The sequence below is a fragment of the Oncorhynchus mykiss genome, chromosome 27, assembly GCF_057628025.1.
Source record: "Oncorhynchus mykiss isolate SJ-2025 chromosome 27, ASM5762802v1, whole genome shotgun sequence".
Taxonomy (NCBI): Eukaryota; Metazoa; Chordata; class Actinopteri; order Salmoniformes; family Salmonidae; genus Oncorhynchus; species Oncorhynchus mykiss.
In genome coordinates, this window is record NC_143048.1 from 22,745,383 (window position 1) to 22,767,238 (window position 21,856).

General features: G+C 42.4%; 1 protein-coding gene and 1 long non-coding RNA gene across 3 annotated transcripts; both read left to right on the forward strand.

The window, feature by feature from the left end:
- Positions 1-2,025: 2,025 nt before the first annotated feature.
- Positions 2,026-21,138, forward strand: LOC110507772 (multidrug and toxin extrusion protein 1-like). Of its 2 annotated transcripts, none has more exons than XM_021588000.3 (17): positions 2,026-2,326; positions 2,983-3,084; positions 3,366-3,434; positions 3,644-3,792; positions 11,913-11,955; positions 12,145-12,189; positions 14,398-14,495; positions 14,653-14,750; positions 14,851-14,964; positions 15,083-15,150; positions 15,400-15,508; positions 15,662-15,737; positions 15,838-15,907; positions 19,831-19,963; positions 20,309-20,403; positions 20,587-20,670; positions 20,774-21,138. In XM_021588000.3, exons 1-17 carry the CDS (start codon positions 2,159-2,161, stop codon positions 21,074-21,076), a joined length of 1,824 nt encoding a protein of 607 aa, XP_021443675.2. In that variant the 5' UTR covers positions 2,026-2,158; the 3' UTR covers positions 21,077-21,138. The 2 variants fall into 2 exon arrangements, with proteins under 2 accessions (XP_021443675.2, XP_090079596.1); XM_090223470.1 differs by having other exon boundaries at positions 20,778-20,916.
- LOC149971279 (uncharacterized) lies at positions 4,201-6,969 on the forward strand. Its single transcript, XR_016492437.1, has 2 exons — positions 4,201-4,318; positions 6,079-6,969. It is a non-coding gene; the product is annotated as an uncharacterized LOC149971279 (long non-coding RNA).
- Positions 21,139-21,856: the final 718 nt, after the last annotated feature.

Genomic DNA, 21,856 nt, shown 5'->3' on the forward strand with positions numbered 1-21,856 from the left:
TGTTTCCTGTTTCACACTCTATATACACACACCTCAGACATGACACATACCCATCTATAATAGGGTCAATTAATTATACACCAAGCACTGGTACTCACTGTGCTGGATAAACATTATCTTAGTGATGAAAGGGGATAGTTTTCATGGCAGAGAGGTAGATATCAGTAGAGTATTTTTGGAATAAAGGAGGGTTATTTTTATTGACCTGCTGCTAGCTGATACAAACAGCCCAGGAAGAGAAGCGGGGTAAGGGCTTTTATCAGGGGGTTCATTTTCATCCTAAAGGCTGGAGACCTAGAGGAGGAAGCCAAGGGACAATAATATGTTATAGCTCACAGAAAAAGCTTCCCTCTGCAGTGCCTGTGGTCAAGTGGTAACACTGCCAGCTCTTAGCACATCATTTATATAACAACCACTGAGACCAGAGGGTTCAATCCCTGCTCTGTATCCAATTTTCCCACTGTGTCTCCTCTTCACATGTCCCTGTGTTTCTAAGCTGTCCAAACAAGAGAGGCAGAGCGAGAGAGGCAAGGCGAGCAGGGATATGAAGTGCCATCATCAGTCCAGGAGAATGTGAACAACACGATAACAGACGGGCATCAGAGGGGAAGCAACAAGATGACAAGAATTCAAGTGACATGGCACATGATGTCTGATGTGGCCTGATTGTTTCAGTCAGGCTAGAGCCTGGGACAGTCCAGTGACTGACACAGTGCATTCTTAGAAAAAAAGGTGCTTTCTAGAGTTCTTTGGCTGTCCCCATAGCAGAACCCTTTGAAGAATCTCTTTTGGGTTCCATGTAGAACACTTTTAAATGGAACCCAAACTGGTTCTACCTGCAACCAAAAAAGGTTCCCCTATGGGGACAGCCAAAGAACCCTTTTGGAACATTTTGATAGCTATTGAGATTTTAGACAGCTTTCATCCCTCCAAGTATTTACAGCCCTGTTGCCCCCTCCTGTGCTGAGAGAGTGGGAGTGCAGATAGATACTACATCTCCCTGTCACTGTCATCAGTTCTCTCTACCTGATAGGTGTCTTTGTAGTTTTTGAGTGTGTCTACTGGTTTTGGTTTGTAATTCTCCTCCATAAACGAACTTCAGACAACAGCACCTTTCCATAAAGTTCTTATGAGAATACATAGTGTGGCACAGCTGTTTAAGGCACTGCATCACAGTGCTAGAGGCGTCTCTACAGACCCGGGTTTGATCCCGGGCTGTATCTCAACCGGCTGGGGGGGGGTAGGCCATCATTGTAAATAAGAATTTGTTCTTAACTGACTTGCCTAGTTAAATAAAGGTAAAAATATAATAAGGATGTATTCCATCCATAAGATACAGTATATTTTCCCCATTTGCATTACCATCTGCTGTCACAGTGTTACAGATGGCCAGGTAAATTAAGCTTTCCCCTGCCAATACCACAGGCTGCATCTTCTGTTGCAATAGGCCATCTTTGCTGCTCTGACGAGGGAGATTGTCAGCCACGTTTATGTTTGATGCTACATCCTTCCTAATGATCAACACACATCTAGTTGAATAGTCTGAAATTGACTTTGGGTTTGAGGTTGATTGCTTGGGTCATAAGCTAAGTTTGTTGTCATAAAAATACTATCCACAACCATTGTATGCTCTTAATCACCTATCTAATTTCTATTCACATTGAATACAGAGGAAGAGGATAAGGTTAATTACATCTATGCCGCATTGTAACTCATTAAGTTTCTCTCTGTTGTCACACGCATAATGATTCACTCAACTCCACCCCCATCCCTGAGATGCAAACAAAGCATAAATACCCAATAAGTATTAGCCATTCAGTTAAAAGACCTGTTAATATAAAATAAATAGTGGTATTTATTGGTCTGTATCTCTTGGTCCTTGTTGATGTCTTTTGGGCAGAATTTTTGTTCTACTTATCTATTTATCTGATTCCTTCTATTATGCAATGCCAAGGCACTTGAGATGTCTCACACTTTTATTCAATGAGTAAGCCTTTTGGGATGTTGAAACTTTGCATTGGTGACCTGCTGACCAGAGCAGTGCTTACACAGCTGCAGAGGAGCTGTCTGTCTGACAGTGACAGGGGAGTTACAGCACAGTATCAGCAGTAACAGTACATAGGACTGAGAGGGGACACACACAGACACAGAGGCAGGGATGGAAGACTCTGGGCCTACACTGGCATCTGGGCCCACTTCTAATTCTAATTTACCTATAATGGAGGAGTCTAGTGCCAAACTGTTCTGCTGCCGCTGGGTAAGGCACAGAATCCCCCTGGCACATAGAGAGGAGCTATACCACATTCTCCGGATGACTGGACCCTTGGTAAGGACTGGCACTGCCCACCTAGCCTGTTGTGTGTAATTGTGGGTTTCCCAAATGGCACCATATACTCCCTATATAGAACACTACTTTTTTAACAGGTAGTGCCTTATATAGGGAATATAGGGTACCATTTGGGACACAACTATTGTGTGGCCCTGTTTGGAAGTGGATAGCTCTGTTGCTAGGGTTATAGGTAGACTACTCTGTGAGAATGAAATACTAGGCTACAGGATGAACTGTGCAGTGCATACTAATGCTCTATGATTTATTAAAAGTACACTCCGAGGGACACTGAAGCCCATCAGAACTAGTATTTCAAGTAGATTTCTCTTGATTAACTTAGAAGTAATGTCTGTCCCACTGGGCAGAGACGTCAGTTCAGCGTCTAGTTTGGATTTACATTTGGTTGAGTTGTCAACTATTGTGAATTCAGTGTGAAATCAACAAAACATGTCACAATGTCATTGGGCTTAGGTTCAAAGTGAGGTGAAATGTCCTTACATTGATTACTTTTTACAAATCCAATAAGTTTTCAACGTTGATTCAACATCATCACATAGATTATTTGGGTTGAAATGATGTGGAAACAGCGTTGATTCAACCAGTTTTTCCCAATGGGGTGTTTGTTATTGTTTATGCATGTCTTTTTCCCCTAGCTGCTGTCTCGAATCCTAAACTACCTGCTTCCGTTTGTCATCACTATGTTCTGTGGTCGCCTGGGGAATGCGGTGTTAGCTGGCTATGGCCTGGCCTGCGCGGTGAGTCAATCCTCTAGCTATGTTGTGTAAACTGCTGGGGTCTATCAGCTTAGATAAGGAAATGGCTCCTCTGCATGTGATTAGAGAAGAGCGGGAAAATGGTAAGAAAGATTACAACATCACCTAAGGTCCTCACAGATTCTGGTGTTCATTTGAAGAACCACAAGGGAGGGGATAGCAATGATATAATCAATTCTCTTTTTTTTTTTTTATGTTACGTAATAATGTAAATCTGTGTGTAACTGTGTGCTGTAAATGTGTTTGATGATCATCTTCTTCAGACTATTAATGTTACGACTGCCGCAACAGGAGGTGGACTTGCCTTAGCATGTGACACTTTGGTATCTCAGGTATGTAAATATATTTGAATGCAGTAGTTGACGTTCCAGTTCAAATATATGCAACAGTCGTAGACTGTGACCCCAACGATAATGTCTCATGTCATTCATGCTGCTGTTTGTGTGTGTGTGTGTGTGTGTGTGTGTGTGTGTGTGTGTGTGTGTGTGTGTGTGTGTGTGTGTGTGTGTGTGTGTGTGTGTGTGTGTGTGTGTCTGAGCAGACATTTGGTGGTAAGAACCTGCAGCGTGTGGGGGTGATTCTCCAGAGGAGTGTGTTGATCCTGCTGCTCTTCTGTCTCCCCTGCTGGGCCATGCTCCTCAACACCCAGTCTATCCTGTTGGCTCTGGGCCAGGAGCCTGAAGTGGCCAGGTAAAAACTACAAATCAAATGTTACTGGTCGCATACACATATTTCGCTACTGTTATTGCAGGTGCAGCGAAATGCTTATGCTTCTAGCTCCAACAGTTTAGTAATACCTAACTATACAAAACAATACACATAAATCCACAAAATTGAAAGAAACAAATTAAGAAATATCAGAACAAGCAATGTCAGAGTCCGGAATATAGATATATACAGTACCGGTAAAAAGTTGGGACACACCTACTTATTCAACAGTTTATCTTTATTTTTACTATTTTCTACATTGTAGAATAATAGTTAACCTATATAATCCCATCGGTCACTAAGAAAAAACGTTTTCAGTTATAAGGCTCTAAAAATGTTACTGAATAACGTATCAATGCATTTCCAGCAAATATTTAAATAATAAAGGGTCTCAATGAATGATGTGCAGTGTCACATGTTTAGTGTAAATTGTCACATGACCAGAGCTGTTTACTTCCTGGTTGCACCATGAGAAGAGGATGGCTGCATCAAAGCTCCCAAACAAAAGGTTAGTAAAGTATGTTAACGTTAAGATAGGACAAAGATTTTTGGTACATCATCATCTTTAAGGTGTCTAGTTTTGATATATGCATTTGCAATTACTCAACTTGTTCAGTGTGGTCATAGAATGTGTAAACATGTTGACGGCAACAATAGTGACCGGCGGGATAACACAGTGTATCTACAGTGCCTTGTGAAAGTATTCGGCCCCCTTGAACTTTGCGACCTTTTGACACATTTCAGGCTTCAAACATAAAGATATAAAACTGTATTTTTTTGTGAAGAATCAACAACAAGTGGGACACAATCATGAAGTGGAATGACATTTATTGGATATTTCAAACTTTTTTAACAAATCAAAAACTGAAAAATTGGGCGTGCAAAATTATTCAGCCCCCTTAAGTTAATACTTTGTAGCGCCACCTTTTGCTGCGAATACAGCTGTAAGTCGCTTGGGGTATGTCTCTATCAGTTTTGCACATTGATAGACTGAAATGTTTTCCCATTCCTCCTTGCAAAACAGCTCGAGCTCAGTGAGGTTGGATGGAGAGCATTTGTGAACAGCAGTTTTCAGTTCTTTCCACAGATTCTCGATTGGATTCAGGTCTGGACTTTGACTTGGCCATTCTAACACCTGGATATGTTTATTTTTGAACCATTCCATTGTAGATTTTGCTTTATGTTTTGGATCATTGTCTTGTTGGAAGACAAATCTCCATCCCAGTCTCAGGTCTTTTGCAGACTCCATCAGGTTTTCTTCCAGAATGGTCCTGTATTTGGCTCCATCCATCTTCCCATCAATTTTAACCATCTTCCCTGTCCCTGCTGAAGAAAAGCAGGCCCAGACCATGATGCTGCCACCACCATGTTTGACAGTGGGGATGGTGTGTTCAGCTGTGTTGCTTTTACGCCAAACATAACGTTTTGCATTGTTGCCAAAAAGTTCAATTTTGGTTTCATCTGACCAGAGCACCTTCTTCCACATGTTTGGTGTGTCTCCCAGGTGGCTTGTGGCAAACTTTAAACGACACTTCTTATGGATATCTTTAAGAAATGGCTTTCTTCTTGCCACTCTTCCATAAAGGCCAGATTTGTGCAATATACGACTGATTGTTGTCCTATGGACAGAGTCTCCCACCTCAGCTGTAGATCTCTGCAGTTCATCCAGAGTGATCATGGGCCTCTTGGCTGCATCTCTGATCAGTCTTCTCCTTGTATGAGCTGAAAGTTTAGAGGGACGGCCAGGTCTTGGTAGATTTGCAGTGGTCTGATACTCCTTCCATTTCAATATTATCGCTTGCACAGTGCTCCTTGGGATGTTTAAAGCTTGGGAAATCTTTTTGTATCCAAATCCGGCTTTAAACTTCTTCACAACAGTATCTCAGACCTGCCTGGTGTGTTCCTTGTTCTTCATGATGCTCTCTGCGCTTTTAACGGACCTCTGAGACTATCACAGTGCAGGTGCATTTATACGGAGACTTGATTACACACAGGTGGATTGTATTTATCATCATTAGTCATTTAGGTTAAGAAAGTTTGAAGTATCCAATAAATGTCTTTCCCACTTCATGATTGTGTCCCACTTGTTGTTGATTCTTCACAAAAAAATACAGTTTTATATCTTTATGTTTGAAGCCTGAAATGTGGCAAAAGGTCTCAAAGTTCAAGGGGGCCGAATACTTTCGCAAAGCACTGTAGGTATACACATAGATATACACATACATAGTTCTTGTTCTACCTAACTTTCTACTCTGTTCTTTCTTTTAGTTACACTTTGAGTCCAGTTCTGGATATGTTGGATCTAGGTGACTGCCCAGACAAGGCATGCAACATTGCAGTTATCCCTCAAAATGAGAAAGATGCTGTCCTGAGTGATTGTGGTAGTGATGGGTCAGATATGGACTATGGACAGGCCATTTGCCAGCCAAGCTGTTGAATGCATATGCTGAACCTATGCAAACAGATCATGACAGGAACAACGTTATCAGTGATGATGATCTACCCCTCCCCACCCCCCATCCACAACCACCCCCCACCCCCCTCCATTGTTGATAATGAAGAGCCAAGGGCCTCTACCCGCCAGAGGGTCCAGGCAGAAGAGCCAAGGGCCTCTACAAGCCATAGGGGTCAGCCAGAAGAGCCAAGGGCCTCTACAAGCCATAGGGGTCAGCCAGAAGAGCCAAGGGCCTCTACAAGCCATAGGGGTCAGCCAGAAGAGCCAAGGGAAAAGCTGCAGGTGGTCAAAAATAAAGATTAAGCGTTCAAACGATCGAAGAGGCCTGCCACTGATGTGATTCCAAAACACATAGTATACAGCCCAAATATGCAAAAGTTTGGCATGAAACCACTGAGCCACGGAATGAGATCTTTACTGGTTGCTACTGTGGAAGATCAGGCATGATATGACAAAGCTTCCCACTGGCCAATCAACACGATGCACTGGTTCCAGAGAAGTCGTCATTGGGACAAACGTACTACCTATGCATGTGAGAAATGTAAAGCGCCACTGCACATTGAGTGCTTCAAGATATACCATGGATCGTAGAAAAGGAGATAAGACCGAATGAAAATGGGCTGAAAAAGACAATAAAAGAAAAATAGAAAAGTCTATAAAGGGTGAGGAGAAGCAGTACAACGGACTCTAGGAAGAAAAGAAAAGTCTATAAAGGGTGAGGAGAAGCAGTACAACGGACTCTAGGAAGAAAAGAAAAGTCGATAAAGGGTGAGGAGAAGCAGTACAACGGACTCTAGGAAGAAAATAAAAGTCTATAAAGGGTGAGGAGAAGCAGTACAACGGACTCTAGGAAGAAAAGAAAAGTCTATAAAGGGTGAGGAGAAGCAGTACAACGGACTCTAGGAAGAAAAGAAAAGTCGATAAAGGGTGAGGAGAAGCAGTACAACGGACTCTAGGAAGAAAATAAAAGTCTATAAAGGGTGAGGAGAAGCAGTACAACGGACTCTAGGAAGAATAGAAAAGTCTATAAAGGGTGAGGAGAAGCAGTACAACGGACTCTAGGAAGAAAAGAAAAGTCGATAAAGGGTGAGGAGAAGCAGTACAACAGACTCTAGGAAGAAAATAAAAGTCTATAAAGGGTGAGGAGAAGCAGTACAACGGACTCTAGGAAGAATAGAAAAGTCTATAAAGGGTGAGGAGAAGCAGTACAACGGACTCTAGGAAGAAAATAAAAGTCTATAAAGGGTGAGGAGAAGCAGTACAACAGACTCTAGGAAGAATAGAAAAGTCTATAAAGGGTGAGGAGAAGCAGTACAACGGACTCTAGGAAGAAAATAAAAGTCTATAAAGGGTGAGGAGAAGCAGTACAACGGACTCTAGGAAGAAAAGAAAAGTCTATAAAGGGTGAGGAGAAGCAGTACAACGGACTCTAGGAAGAATAGAAAAGTCTATAAAGGGTGAGGAGAAGCAGTACAACGGACTCTAGGAAGAAAAGAAAAGTCGATAAAGGGTGAGGAGAAGCAGTACAACGGACTCTAGGAAGAAAAGAAAAGTCTATAAAGGGTGAGGAGAAGCAGTACAACGGACTCTAGGAAGAAAAGAAAAGTCGATAAAGGGTGAGGAGAAGCAGTACAACGGACTCTAGGAAGAAAAGAAAAGTCTATAAAGGGTGAGGAGAAGCAGTACAACGGACTCTAGGAAGAAAAGAAAAGTCTATAAAGGGTGAGGAGAAGCAGTACAACGGACTCTAGAAAGAAAAGAAAAGTCTATAAAGGGTGAGGAGAAGCAGTACAACGGACTCTAGGAAAAAAAGAAAAGTCTATAAAGGGTGAGGAGAAGCAGTACAACGGACTCTAGAAAGAAAAGAAAAGTCTATAAAGGGTGAGGAGAAGCAGTACAACGGACTCTAGGAAGAAAAGAAAAGTCTATAAAGGGTGAGGAGAAGCAGTACAACGGACTCTAGGAAGAAAAGAAAAGTCTATAAAGGGTTAGGAGAAGCAGTACAACGGACTCTAGGAAGAATAGAAAAGTCTATAAAGGGTGAGGAGAAGCAGTACAACGGACTCTAGGAAGAAAAGAAAAGTAGACGAAAAAGACAATCAAAATGACTGAAATGTTTTTGAAAAAGAAGGTCAATTGATTCAAGACATCCTGTATGACAGTAGTCACTGACAGTATGACAGTACTTGAATGCATATTCTACAGGCTACCTCTATCCTAAATGTTACCTTTATGTTCAGTGGGAATGAATCACACGACTGCTATACATTTGTTAGTGGTTGTTGCACTAAAACGTCACAATGACAATGTTACAATGAATATTACAATATTACTACCTCATGAAGCTGGTTGAGAGAATGCCAAGAGTGTGCAAAGCTGTCATCAAGGCAAAGGGTGGCTACTTTGAAGAATCTCAAATATAAAATATTTTGATTTGTTTAACACTTTTTTGCTGTGTTATTTCATAGTTGATGTCTTCACTTTTATTCTACAATGTAGAAAATAGTAAAAATAAAGAAAAACCCTTGAATGAGTAGGTGTGTCCAAACTTTTGACTGGTACTGTATATATTTATATTCCGGACTCTGACATTGACTGGTACTGTATATATTTATATTCCGGACTCTGACATTGACTGGTACTGTATATATTTATATTCCGGACTCTGACATTGACTGGTACTGTATATATTTATATTCCGGACTCTGACATTGACTGGTACTGTATATATTTATATTCCGGACTCTGACATTGACTGGTACTGTATATATTTATATTCCGGACTCTGACATTGACTGGTACTGTATATATTTATATTCCGGACTCTGACATTGACTGGTACTGTATATATTTATATTCCGGACTCTGACATTGACTGGTACTGTATATATTTATATTCCGGACTCTGACATTGACTGGTACTGTATATATTTATATTCCGGACTCTGACATTGACTGGTACTGTATATATTTATATTCCGGACTCTGACATTGACTGGTACTGTATGTATATGATGGTGTGTATAGACTGTATGGACAGTATGTGAAAAGGAAACATCTGCAGAGCAGTAGTTATATAGGATGAGCCTTGACTAGAATACACTATATACATATGAAGTGGGTAAAACAGTACTGTATGCAAACATTATTGACTAGTGTTCAATGACTATGTAGGCTACATAGAGCAGCAGTCTGTAAGGTGAAGGGTAAAGTACCAGGTGGTAGCCGGCTATTAACAGTGACTAAGTTCAGGGCAAGGTACTGAGTGGAAGCCGGCTAGTAACAGTGACTAAGTTCAGGGCAAGGTACTGGGTGGAAGCCGGCTAGTAACAGTGACTAAGTTCAGGGCAAGGTACTGGGTGGAAGCCGGCTAGTAACAGTGACTAAGTTCAGGGCAGGGTATTGGGTGGTAGCCGGCTAGTAACAGTGACTAAGTTCTGGGCATGGTACTGGGTGGAAGCTGACTAGTAACAGTGACTAAGTTCAGGGCAGGCTACTGGGTGGTAGCCGGCTAGCAACAGTGACTAAGTTCAGGGCAGGGTACTGGATGGTAGCCGGCTAGCAACAGTGACTAAATTCAGGGTAGGGTACTGGGTGGTAGCCGGCTAGTAACAGTGACTAATTTCAGGGCAGGATACTGGGTGGAAGCCAGCTAGTAACAGTGACTAAGTTCAGCGCAGGGTATTGGGTGGAGGCTGGTTAGTGGTGACTATTACAGTCAGATGGCCTGGAGTCTGACTCACACTATAGTACACTACCACTTATATTAGGGCCAGGAGTTTTTCGTGAACAGCGAAAACTCTGGGTCCTGGTTATACCATGTGACCAGCTCTAGAGTTGTTATTGACCCTAGTTATACCATATTACTAGCTCCCGAGTTGTTCCTGACCCTGGTTATATCATATTACGACCTCTAGAGTTGTTCCTGACCCTGGTTATACCATATTACTTGCTCCAGAATTGTTATTGACCCTGATCATACCTTATGACTAGCTCCAGAATTGTTATTGACCCTCGTTATACCCTATGACTAGCTTCAGAGTTGATTATTGACCCTGGTTATACCCTATGACTAGCTCCAAGAGTTGATTATTGACCCTGGTTATACCCTATGACTAGCTTCAGAGTTGTTATTGACCCTGGTTATACCATATTACTAGCTCCAGAATTGTTATTGACCCTGGTCATACCCTATGACTAGCTCCAGAATTGTTATTGACCCTGGTCATACCCTATGACTAGCTTCAGAATTGTTATTGACCCTGGTCATACCCTATGACTAGCTTCAGAGTTGTTATTGACCCTGGTCATACCCTATGACTAGCTTCAGAGTTGTTCCTGACCCTGGTTATACCCTATGACTAGCTCCAAGAGTTGATTATTGACCCTGGTTATACCCTATGACTAGCTCCAAGAGTTGATTATTGACCCTGGTTATACCCTATGACTAGCTCCAGAGTTGATTATTGACCCTGGTTATACCATATGACTAGCTCCAAGAGTTGATTATTGACCCTGGTTATACTATACCCTATGACTAGCTCCAAGAGTTGATTATTGACCCTGGTTATACCCTATGACTAGCTTCAGAGTTGTTATTGACCCTGGTTATACCATATTACTAGCTCCAGAATTGTTATTGACCCTGGTCATACCCTATGACTAGCTACAGAATTGTTATTGACCCTCGTTATACCCTATGACTAGCTCCAGAGTTGATTATTGACCCTGGTTATACCCTATGACTAGCTCCAAGAGTTGATTATTGACCCTGGTCATACCCTATGACTAGCTCCAGAATTGTTATTGACCCTGGTTATACCCTATGACTAGCTTCAGAGTTGTTATTGACCCTGGTTATACCATATTACTAGCTCCAGAGTTGTTATTGACCCTGGTTATACCCTATGACTAGCTGCTCCAGAATTGTTATTGACCCTGGTCATACCCTATGACTAGCTTCAGAGTTGTTATTGACCCTGGTCATACCCTATGACTAGCTTCAGAGTTGTTATTGACCCTGGTCATACCCTATGACTAGCTTCAGAATTGTTATTGACCCTGGTCATACCCTATGACTAGCTTCAGAGTTGTTCCTGACCCTGGTTATACCCTATGACTAGCTTCAGAGTTGTTCCTGACCCTGGTTATACCCTATGACTAGCTCCCAGGTCACATGGTCGGGAAAAATATGAGGCCCTACTCACACTGTATGACTCAGACCTGAGCACATCACAGATACAGCCAATGCATGGTATTGTGCCTCTGATGCTGGATAAAGATAATGTGCTTGTTTGTATGCTAATTGAAGGAGAACAGAACTCCTCATTCTCTTAGCTGCAATAACACCATCTCTGACTGCTCTCGCCATCAAATGTGGCCCCCGGCAATTCCCCAAACACTCCATTCAGTGGAAATGACAGCAATGTTTTCACAGCCAATTGACCTACTCAATGAGATGTACAGATTGCCGTTAGTTTCTAGATGCAATAAACATTCTGTCACTGCTGCCTGAATAGGTGATTTTCATGGACAACATAATGGTAAATTGATAGAGTTTAGTACGTGGTGTGTATAGGGTAAATACATGGAAACAGGTGTAGTAATGGTGTGTGATTTAACAGGTAATACATGCTCTGTCTTTCAGAATAGCACAGCTGTATGTCATCGCCTACCTACCTGCAGTACCAGTGAGTCATCTGTTTTATCAAACACCCACTTCTTTAGAGTGGCCTCAATTGTGTCTGAGTTTTTAACTAGATGGCTCCATTAACCTATTCTTATCAGATGAATAGTACATTTTGTGTCTTTTCATTTAATTGCATTAAACATCCTCTCCTCCCTGTCTTTATGATTTACTCTGCATCTCTTTCTTTCAGGCTATTTTCCTGCATCAACTTCAGGCTTCTTATCTCCAGAACCAGGTACACGGACCGTGCCGCTGGGCTACAAATGACTTGTTTTGTTCCTCACACCTCATTGCGTCTATAGAAATAAGAAGGAATTGAAGGGCTTTGGATGCTTTATCCCTTACAATTGACTGGTAAACTCATAGGTACACTCGCAATGGCGGCCTGGTATTGTGATGCAATCATTTTCATGGTATTTGGGAATGTTCTACCAAGTGATGCTGGATTACCATGGTAATGAAGAATATTCATTCAAATGATGCCAACTGATGTAGCTCATGCAATGGAATGTATTTTTTGTAAGGTCAGTTGAGTTGACTCAACAAATCCCAGCACAGATTGAAGGGTACACTTTGTGATTTTAGTGTGTTGGGTGTTGGGAGAAAAGCCACGTAGCTTCCATTACGAAGGACACTTGAATCACCCTGTGGAAAGAACGATGGATGGATGGGTTTAACTGGAGAGAAGAATGATGAAGGGTGGAGAGTATCACTACTGTACTTTTAATGCCGTAATGTGTTATACAGAATGTCCAGTCCTATTCAAAATGCCCAAGCATTATCTCTATCAAATCAATCAAATGTATTTATAAAGCCCTTTTTTCATCAGTCGATGTCACAAAGTGCTATACAGAAACCCAGCCTAAAACCCAAACAGGAAGCAATGCAGATGTAGAAGCACGCTGGCTAGGAAAAACTCCCTAGAAAGGCAGGAACCGAGGAAGAAATCTAGAGAGGAACCAGGCTCTGAGGGGTGGCCAGTCCTCTTCTGGCTCTGCCGGGTGGAGATTATAACAGTACATGGCCAAGATGTTCAAACGTTCATAGATGACCAGCAGGGTCAAATAATAATAATAATCACAGTGGTTGTAGAGGGTGCAACAGGTCAGCACCTCAAGAGTAAATGTTGGCTATTCATAGCCGATCATTCAGAGTTAGAGACAGCAGGTGCAGTAGAGAGAGAGTCGAAAACAACAGGTCCGGGACAAGGTAGCATTTAGGTGCCAGCAGCACGACCAGGTGGACTGGGGACAGCAAGGAGTCATCAGGCCAGGTAGTCTTGAGGCATGGTCCTAGGGCTCAGGTCCCCTGAGAAAAGAAAGAAAGAAAGAAAGAAAGAAAGAAAGAAAGAAAGAGAGAGGGAGAGAGAGGGAGAGAGAGGGAGAGGGAGGGAGAGAGAGAGAGAGAGAGAGAGAGAGAGAGCATACTTAAATTAACACAGGAAGCTGGATAAGACACAATAAATACTCCAGATATAACAGACTGATCCTAGACCCCCAACACATAAACTATTGCAGCATAAATACTGGAGGCTGAGACAGGTGGGGTTGGGAGACACTGTGGCCCCGTTCACCTTCACACCCCTGAGCCAGACTACACTCAATCATAGGACCTACTGAAGAGATGAGTCTTCAATAAAGACTTAAAGGTCTGCGTCTCTCACATGGTTAGGCAGACCACCAGAGAAAGCCCTGCCTCCAGCTGTTTGCTTAGAAATTCTAGGGATAATAAGGAGGCCTGCGTCTTGTGACCGAAGCGTACGTGTAGGTATATGGCAGGACCGAATCGGGAAAGATAGGTAGGAGCAAGCCCATGTAATGATTTGTAGGTTAGCAGTAAAACCTTGACATCACCACTAGCCTTAACAGGAAGCCAGTGTAGAGAGGCTAGCACTGGAGTAATATGATCACATTTTTGAGTTCTAGTGAAAATTCTAGCAGCCGTGTTTAGCACTAGCTGAAGTTAATTTAGTGCTTTATCCGGGTAGCCAGAAAGTAGAGCATTGCAGTAGTCTAATCTAGAAGTGAGTGGAGCTAGAGGAGTTAGAGCCCTGTCTATGTTCATAGATAAGATGAGAGCACCCCTCCAGCTAGAATGGAGTCTGTCACTCCTCAACAGGCCAGGCATGGTCCTGTTTGTGGGTGAGTCCCAGAAAGAGGGCCAATTATCTACAAATTCTATCTCTTGGAAAGGGCAGAAACCAGTTTTCAACTAGCGATTGAGTTGTGAGACTGCTGTAGAGCTCATCACTCCCCCTAACTGGGAGGGGGCCAGAGACAATTACTCGATGCCGACACATCTTTCTCGCTGATTTACACACTGAAGCTGTGTGGCACTTGGTGACCTCTGACTGTTTCAGAGGAAAACAGTAATCTAGGAGTACAGTAACCCAGGTTAGGTGTGAATCGGATGATCATATCAACTAGTGTGTTTCTGTGCTCAGGGGATATTACTGCCTCAGATGTACACAGCAGCAGCGGCCAACATCGCCAACGTGGTGACAAACTATATCCTGCTCTACTGGATGGACCTGGGAGTTATGTAGGTGTGCTCACACAAGAAACATTGATAACAGTGCCATATTCATAACAGTCAGTAACATAGCCAGAGTATCAATTTTGTACCAACTACTGTAATTATGCAATGTTCATTATAATTTCATGGAGTGTTTGTTTTTGTTTGTGTGTTTGTCTTCTAGAGGGTCTGCAGCAGCTAATACACTCTCCCAGCTCTACATATGTTCCTTCTTGTTTGCTTACATTTGTTGGAAGAAGCTACATGTGAAAACATGGGGAGGTAAGAGAAAGTCCATCTCTCTGACTGTGCCAAATGAATGTGACCTATTGAAATAGACCAGTTTGTGTTGGGATAAACAGGCCTTTGTCTCCCCCTACAGGTTGGACCACAGAAGCGCTGCAGGAGTGGGGCTCTTATATGAAACTAGCCATCCCCAGTACACTGATGCTATGTTTCGAATGGTGGATCTATGAGCTTGGGGGATTCCTTGCAGGTACATTTCAGCTCTTAAGGTTAACACGAATGAACCAATGAACAGTCACATTCAAAAGGCCAAAACACCCATATCTATGTAACATCCAACTCTGCATTCTTCCCCCTCTCTTTCTCAGGCATGCTGAGTGAAGTGGACCTGGCTGCTCAACATGTGGTCATAATGCTGGCTTTCATCAACTACATGGTAATGTGTACAGAACTCTTTACACACCTACTCAAACACCTATCATGGAAACCAAATTAAGCCCAATGCACTGGCTATCCAGTCCAAATAAGCTGAAGAATAACCCAAAATGTACTGTACATGTGGGCTACAGATCAAAGTCAAATCTGAGTTAAAAACAGACATTAACTTTGTTTGAGGCATGGTTAGACTAAGACAGCAAGATGTTTATGAGGCGTCTAGATAATGTGTTGTGTTGTGCGGGTACAGTTCCCCATGGGGATCCAGGCTGCAGCATGTGTTCGTGTGGGGAATGCTCTTGGGGCCGGAGACACAGCTGGGGCCATCCTCACCAGCAAGGTGTCCCTCGCCCTCTCAGGTCAGTCACACACTTACTCTAGCTCATATGGCCCTTATTTCAACCATCACAACTACGGTGAACTATGGTGAACTAAAATGATAATAATTACTTTGACAAACTAGTTGTTTTTTTGCAGTAGTGCATGTCTTTTTCCTCCATTCCACGTCCTAGGTTCAATGGCAGTAATTCAGGGAATTGTGCTGATCTCTACTAAAACAGTGATCGCCTTCATGTTTACTTCTGATGAGTAAGTAGGGTGTACATATAGTCAACATAATGATTCAAATCAAGACAGTCCCAAATTGTAACCTGACCATCTCAATAACGATTATTTAATTCCTTTTCAGTCAGATCATAGATCTGGTCTCTCAACTTCTCAACGTGTACTGTGTCCTTCAGTTCTTTGATGGGCTAGTGGTAAGTGCACTCAAGTGGTTTGTAACCATTGAAAAAAATAAATAACATTTTATACAATAGTACTGCTATAATTAGAAATCATTAATATACAGTACCAGTCAAAAGTTTGGACACACCTACTCATTCCAGGGTTTTCCTTTATTTTTGTACTATTTTCAACATTGTAGAATATGTTGTGTCTTTGGCTATGCCGGATTAAGTGATATGACATGCTATTCTATAAAATTATTTCTGATTACCTGATTGAGCTAATCATGTAAATGTAATTAACTAGCGAGTCGGGCACCACAAAATAATATTTATAGAGCTGTTATAAACCTAGACCTAGTAATATTTGACATCAATAGCAGTCAATATTAATCGTCATCTTAATTCAGTCTCATCTGAAAGTTGTAAATTCTTGGTTATCTGCACGAACCCTGGCTAACAAGTTGAACCAGTAATACAAAATTGGGTTTAATTATTTATTTACTAAATACCTAACTAATCACACAGAATTACACATATGTAACAGTATAACTTTAGTCCGTCCCCTCGCCCATACCCGGGCTCCTCTGCACACATCAACAACTGACACCCACGAAGCACCGTTATCCATCGCTCCACAATAGCCGCTTTCCTTGCAGAGCGAGGGGAACCACTACTTCAAGGTCTCAAAGTGAGTGACATCACCGATTGAAACGCTATTAGCAAGCACCACCGCTAACTAGCTAGCCATTTCACATCGGTTACACTCACCCCCCTTTTGACCTCCTCCTTTTCCGCAGCAACCAGTGACCCGGGTCAACAGCATTAATGTAACAGTATAACTTTAGTCCGTCCCCTCGCCCATACCCGGGCTCGAACCAAGGACCATCTGCACACATCAACAACTGACACCCACAAAGCATCGTTACCCATCGCTACACAAAAACCACGGTCCTTGCAGAGCAAGGGGAACCACTACTTCAAGGTCTCAAAGCGAGTGACCGATTGAAACGATTGAAACGCTATTAGCGCGCACCACCGCTAACTAGCTAGCCATATCACATTGGTTACACATACACATAATTAAATCATAACTTGATTACAAATTACGTCATAAAGGAAAACGTCCCTAGCTGGCGGAACAGATACGACAGCTTGTTACACAAAAGAAAGGGGTCTGGGTTTGAGTGAAAGAGCGGGAAGACTGAGGAACAAAGGGCAAAGCTGTGCTATTGTAAATACAGTATCTTATGCATTCTAAATTACCGCCCATTTGGAAAAGGAAAATGCAATAAATATTTACTCTGAGCTGCGCTTCGGGTAGGTTGGTGGTAGATGGAAGGCCGTGTTGCCCAACCGAGTCCTTCGTCCTTTGAAGAATGTCTCTGCTGGTAAATTGAATACATTGTAGTAATGTCGTTGTGTGGTAGATGGGATACTCTATCTGTTCCTTCCTAATCCTCGTTTGCAGCGGCTGGTGCTAACTCAACGGCTAGGAGGTATCACTTCTGTAGTGAATAAGAGTTCAAAGTTCATACCATTCGCAACCAAAGCTCACGATGATGTTGGCTTCGTTCTGTAGTTATTATCTGAACTATTCTGACATTGGACCGTCGCCCTCACGTCCTCGGAACAGGAGATTACATTGTCGTCAAGGGCTTATATAGGAAGGGAGAGGAGGGTGTGTTTGAAAAGTTTTATAGCCCATGTCCCTTCACAGGGGCGGGCCACTGATTGAGCAGAGCTCTATCTTATGAAAACCCAAATCTCACATTTTAGAAGCTAAAATCACATTTCATCCCATCACGAATAATTTAATATTCAAACATTTAAATTGAACAACAATTCCATGTGAATCCGATAACTCTGATGTGTAGACTTTCCACTGTAGAGTTTGTCATCTTATCATTGATGAGAATGTCTCAGATGACAACCTAACTGACATCATATTCATTAAGTACCACCGCATATGTTCCATTGGTCGGATTACCAGAATATAGTTCATTTCCTCCCACCTTCTGATGTTCCCAGAATCTCTGTTAACCAAAGGGGTTTGCAAATGTAACATCAGTAGGGTAGAGAGAGGAAAAAGGGGGGAAGAGGTATTTATGACTGTCATAAACCTACCCCCAGGCCAACGTCATGACAAATAGTAGTGAAGACATCAAAACAATTAAATAACACATATGGAATTATGTAGTAACCAAAAAAGTGTTAATCAAATCAAAATATATTTGATATTTGAGATTCTTCAAAGTAGCCACCCTTGCCCTGATGACAGCTTTGCACACTCTTGGCATTCTCTCAACCAGCTTCACCTGAAATGCTTTTCCAACAGTCATGAAGCTTCATGAGGTAGTCACCTGGAATCCATTTAAATTAACAGGTGTGCCTTGTTAAAAGTTTCTTTGTGGAAATTCTTTCCTTCTTAATGCGTTTGAGCCAATCAGTTGTGTTGTGACAAGGTAGGGGTGGTATACAGAAGATAGCCCTATTTGGTAAAAGACCAAGTCCGTATTATGGCAAGAACAGCTCAAATAAGCAAAGAGAAACAACAGCCCATCATTACTTTAAGACGTTTAGGTCAGTTAATCCGGGAACATTTCAAGAACTTTGAAAGTTTCTTCACGTGCAGTCACAAAAACCATCAAGCGCTATGATGAAATCAAATCAAAGTATATTTGTCGCGTGCGCCGAATACAACAGGTGTAGTAGACCTTACCGTGAAATGCTTACTTACTGGCTCTAACCAATAGTGCAAGAAAGGTGTTAGGTGAACAAGAGGTAAGTAAAGAAATAAAACAACAGTAAAAAGACAGGCTATATACAGTAGCGAGGCTATAAAGGTAGCGAGGCTACATACAGACACCGGTTAGTCAGCCTGACTGAGGCAGTATGTTCATGTAGATATGGTTAAAGTGACTATGCATATATGATAACAGAGAGTAGCAGTAGCGTAAAAGAGGGGTTGGCAGGTGGTGGGTGGCGGGACACAATGCAGATAGCCCGGTTAGCCAATGTGCGGGAGCACTGGTTGGTCGGCCCAGTTGAGGTAGTATGTACATGAATGTATAGTTAAAGTGACTATGCATATATGATAAACAGAGAGTAGTAGCAGCATAAAAAGAGGGTTGGGGGGGTGGCACACAATGCAAATAGTCCGGGTAGCCATTTGATTACCTGTTCAGGAGTCTTATGGCTTGGGTGTAAAAACTGTTGAGAAGCCTTTTTGTCCTAGACTTGGCACTCCGGTACCGCTTGCCATGCGGTAGTAGAGAGAACCGTCTTTGACTGGGGTGGCTTGGATCTTTGACAATTTGGCTCTCATGAGGACCGCCACAGGAAAGGAAGACCCAGAGTTACCTCTGCTGCAGAGGATAAGTTCATTAGAGTTACCAGCCTCAGAAATCGGCAATTAACTGCACCTCAGATTGCAGCCCAAATAAATGCTTCACAGAGTTCAAGTAACAGACACATCTCAACATCAACTGTTCAGAGGAGACTGCGTGAATCAGACCTTCATGGTCGAATTGCTGCAAAGAAACCACTAGACATTAGCTGGTTGAGAGAATGCCAAGAGTGTGCAAAGCTGTCATCAAGGCAAAGGGTGGCTACTTTGAAGAATCTCAAATATAAAATATATTTTGATTTGTTTAACACTATTTTGGTTACTACATGATTCCATATGTGTTATTTCATAGTTTTAATGTCTTCACTATTATTGTAAAATGTAGAAAATAGTACAAAATAAAGAAAAACCCTTGAATGAGTAGATGTGTCCAATCTTTTGACTGGTACTGTATGTTGGAATAAGGGGGATCGTCTATGTAATTTTCCAGGATCCTGGAATACTTGTTGAATGAGTGATAAGACATTAAACCTGTTGACCGCCAGCTAACAGTGTTTGTCTCTCTCTGTGAACACCCACTAATCTTAGATTTGTCTGTCTGTTCCAGTGTGTGTGTATGGGCATCATCCTGGGCACGGGCAAACAGAAGATAGCAGCGATGGCTAATCTTATCACCTACTACTGTGTGGGTCTTCCACTGGGCATCTCTTTGATGTTCACAGCTGGCCTAAAGGTCCTAGGTATTTACTAATTTCTGAATTTTATGAAAACCGAACACAATTTTAGACTTCCTTTTCAAGACCAGGGGTCTTTGCTCATGCTTAATGCCTTGCCACATACTTGCAACAGAAGTATGTTCATGATCAAATTCAGGAAAATATTTTGCTTTCACTAGTAATCCAGAATCATGAATTGCGGGAGTATTCTTTATTGAAGATGACACAATGTTCTGTGTCTTTGGTCAAAGCCGGTATAACCTCCTCTCCTCTCCTCTCCTCTCCTCTCCTCTCCTCTCCTCTCCTCTCCTCTCCTCTCCTCTCCTCTCCTCTCCTTTTCCCTTTCCCTTTCCCTTTCCCTCTACACAGGGTTCTGGTTAGGCCTGTTCATCTGTGTAATTCTACAGTCCACTTTCTTCATCACTGTCATCTTCAGGCTCAACTGGAAGAGAATGACAGAGAAGGTACGTCACCAGTGGCTTTTCACTTCCGTATCTGGAACATATAATGGCTTAGGTGATTAAAAGACTGACAGCCCATACCTCTATCTTTATGGTTTCTGTGAAGCATAGTAGTGGCTCGGGGCGGGTGAAGGAAATGGTTTGCTGTCAGTTGAGAGCATCATGGAGTTGATCTGTTTGTGACAGGCTGTGAAACGAGCTGGAAAGGCTGGACATATGGTGTCAATGAGGAATATAGTTGCACCTGACCACACAGAGAACAGTGGAAGTGTGAGTAGAAACATGTTGCTCAGTCCTATGTTCTATATTATTTACACTATACTCTCGCGAATAACATTGTTCTAACCCAGATTGTGCCTGCTTCCACACCCAGACAGTGAATGGATACATTTCAGTGAGTACTGAGGGCCAGGAAGACCTCAGGGGAAGCAATGGGACCCCAGAGGTGAAGAGGGAGGATGGGAGTCCCAGTGGACTGCTCTCCACCACCCAGCTGGTCCTGAGGAGAGGTCTCACTGTACTGGCTGCCATTGTCATCCTGGCTGTGGGGACCAGTGTACATCTTCTCCTGCCTCTACCAATCAGCTCATGGAGCAATCTGAGTGTAGACTGGAGCAACACTACCTTTACCACTACCTCCCCCCCTGAACTCACCCTGTCAACAGTTCTCATCTAGGAGAAATACCTGGGGGACCCCAAACAGACCCTGTAGCAAGACAATAGAGGTGCTGTCATAGACATGCTGTGTCAGTGAATCTGTTATATCACCAATTATTACACCTGAAACAGCCTTTTTCTTCAATCTAGAGCCATAGTCATTATGCCTAATTCTGTGTAAAAAAACAAACATTTTTTAAAGTATATTTTTCTGCATAGGTTATCTAAGCATACCTCTTTACCTGTTCAATTGTCATTTTAATTAATGATGCACATTTAGTAATTGCTTGCTTTTCTAAAGTCTAGCAACCTTGCCAGCAGGCATGCCGGCTAAGATACGTAGTTAGACAAGCTACTCTAACTTGATTGATAGCCTGAAATGGCTTGGTAGCTACACCCTTCGAAAAAAAGGTGTTATCTAGAACTAAAAAGGGTTCTGCTGTCTCCATGGGAGAACCCTTTGAAGCTGCCGGTGATGGGCAGAAGGGTATGTTTGTAAATTAATTTCAACAAGCTGTGTAGCCTATTGATTCCTTCTTGAAGTTGGCTTTAGCTAGCCAGCTAGATAGGTTCCCAATCTCCCAACCTCATAACCAAACTCTAAGAAAAATGGGTTCCAAAAGGGTTCTGCGGCTGTCCCCCTTCTACCTGGAACCAAAAAGAGTTCTACCTGGAACCAAAAATGGCAAAAAGGGTTATCCTAGGCAGACAGCCGCAGAATCCTTTTGGAACCCATTTTTCTTAGAGTTGAGTTATGAGGTTGGGAGATTGGGAACCTATCTAGCTGGCTAGCTAAAGC

Excerpts from the sequence above, each read along its gene's own strand:
- LOC110507772 (XM_021588000.3), top strand. The coding sequence starts at position 2,159 with ATGGAAGACTCTGGGCCTACACTGGCATCTGGGCCCACTTCTAATTCT. Across the intron at positions 11,956-12,144 it reads CCTACCTACCTGCAGTACCA|GCTATTTTCCTGCATCAACT; the intron begins GTGAGTCATCTG and ends TCTTTCTTTCAG. Across the intron at positions 19,964-20,308 it reads AGCTGGCCTAAAGGTCCTAG|GGTTCTGGTTAGGCCTGTTC; the intron begins GTATTTACTAAT and ends CCCTCTACACAG.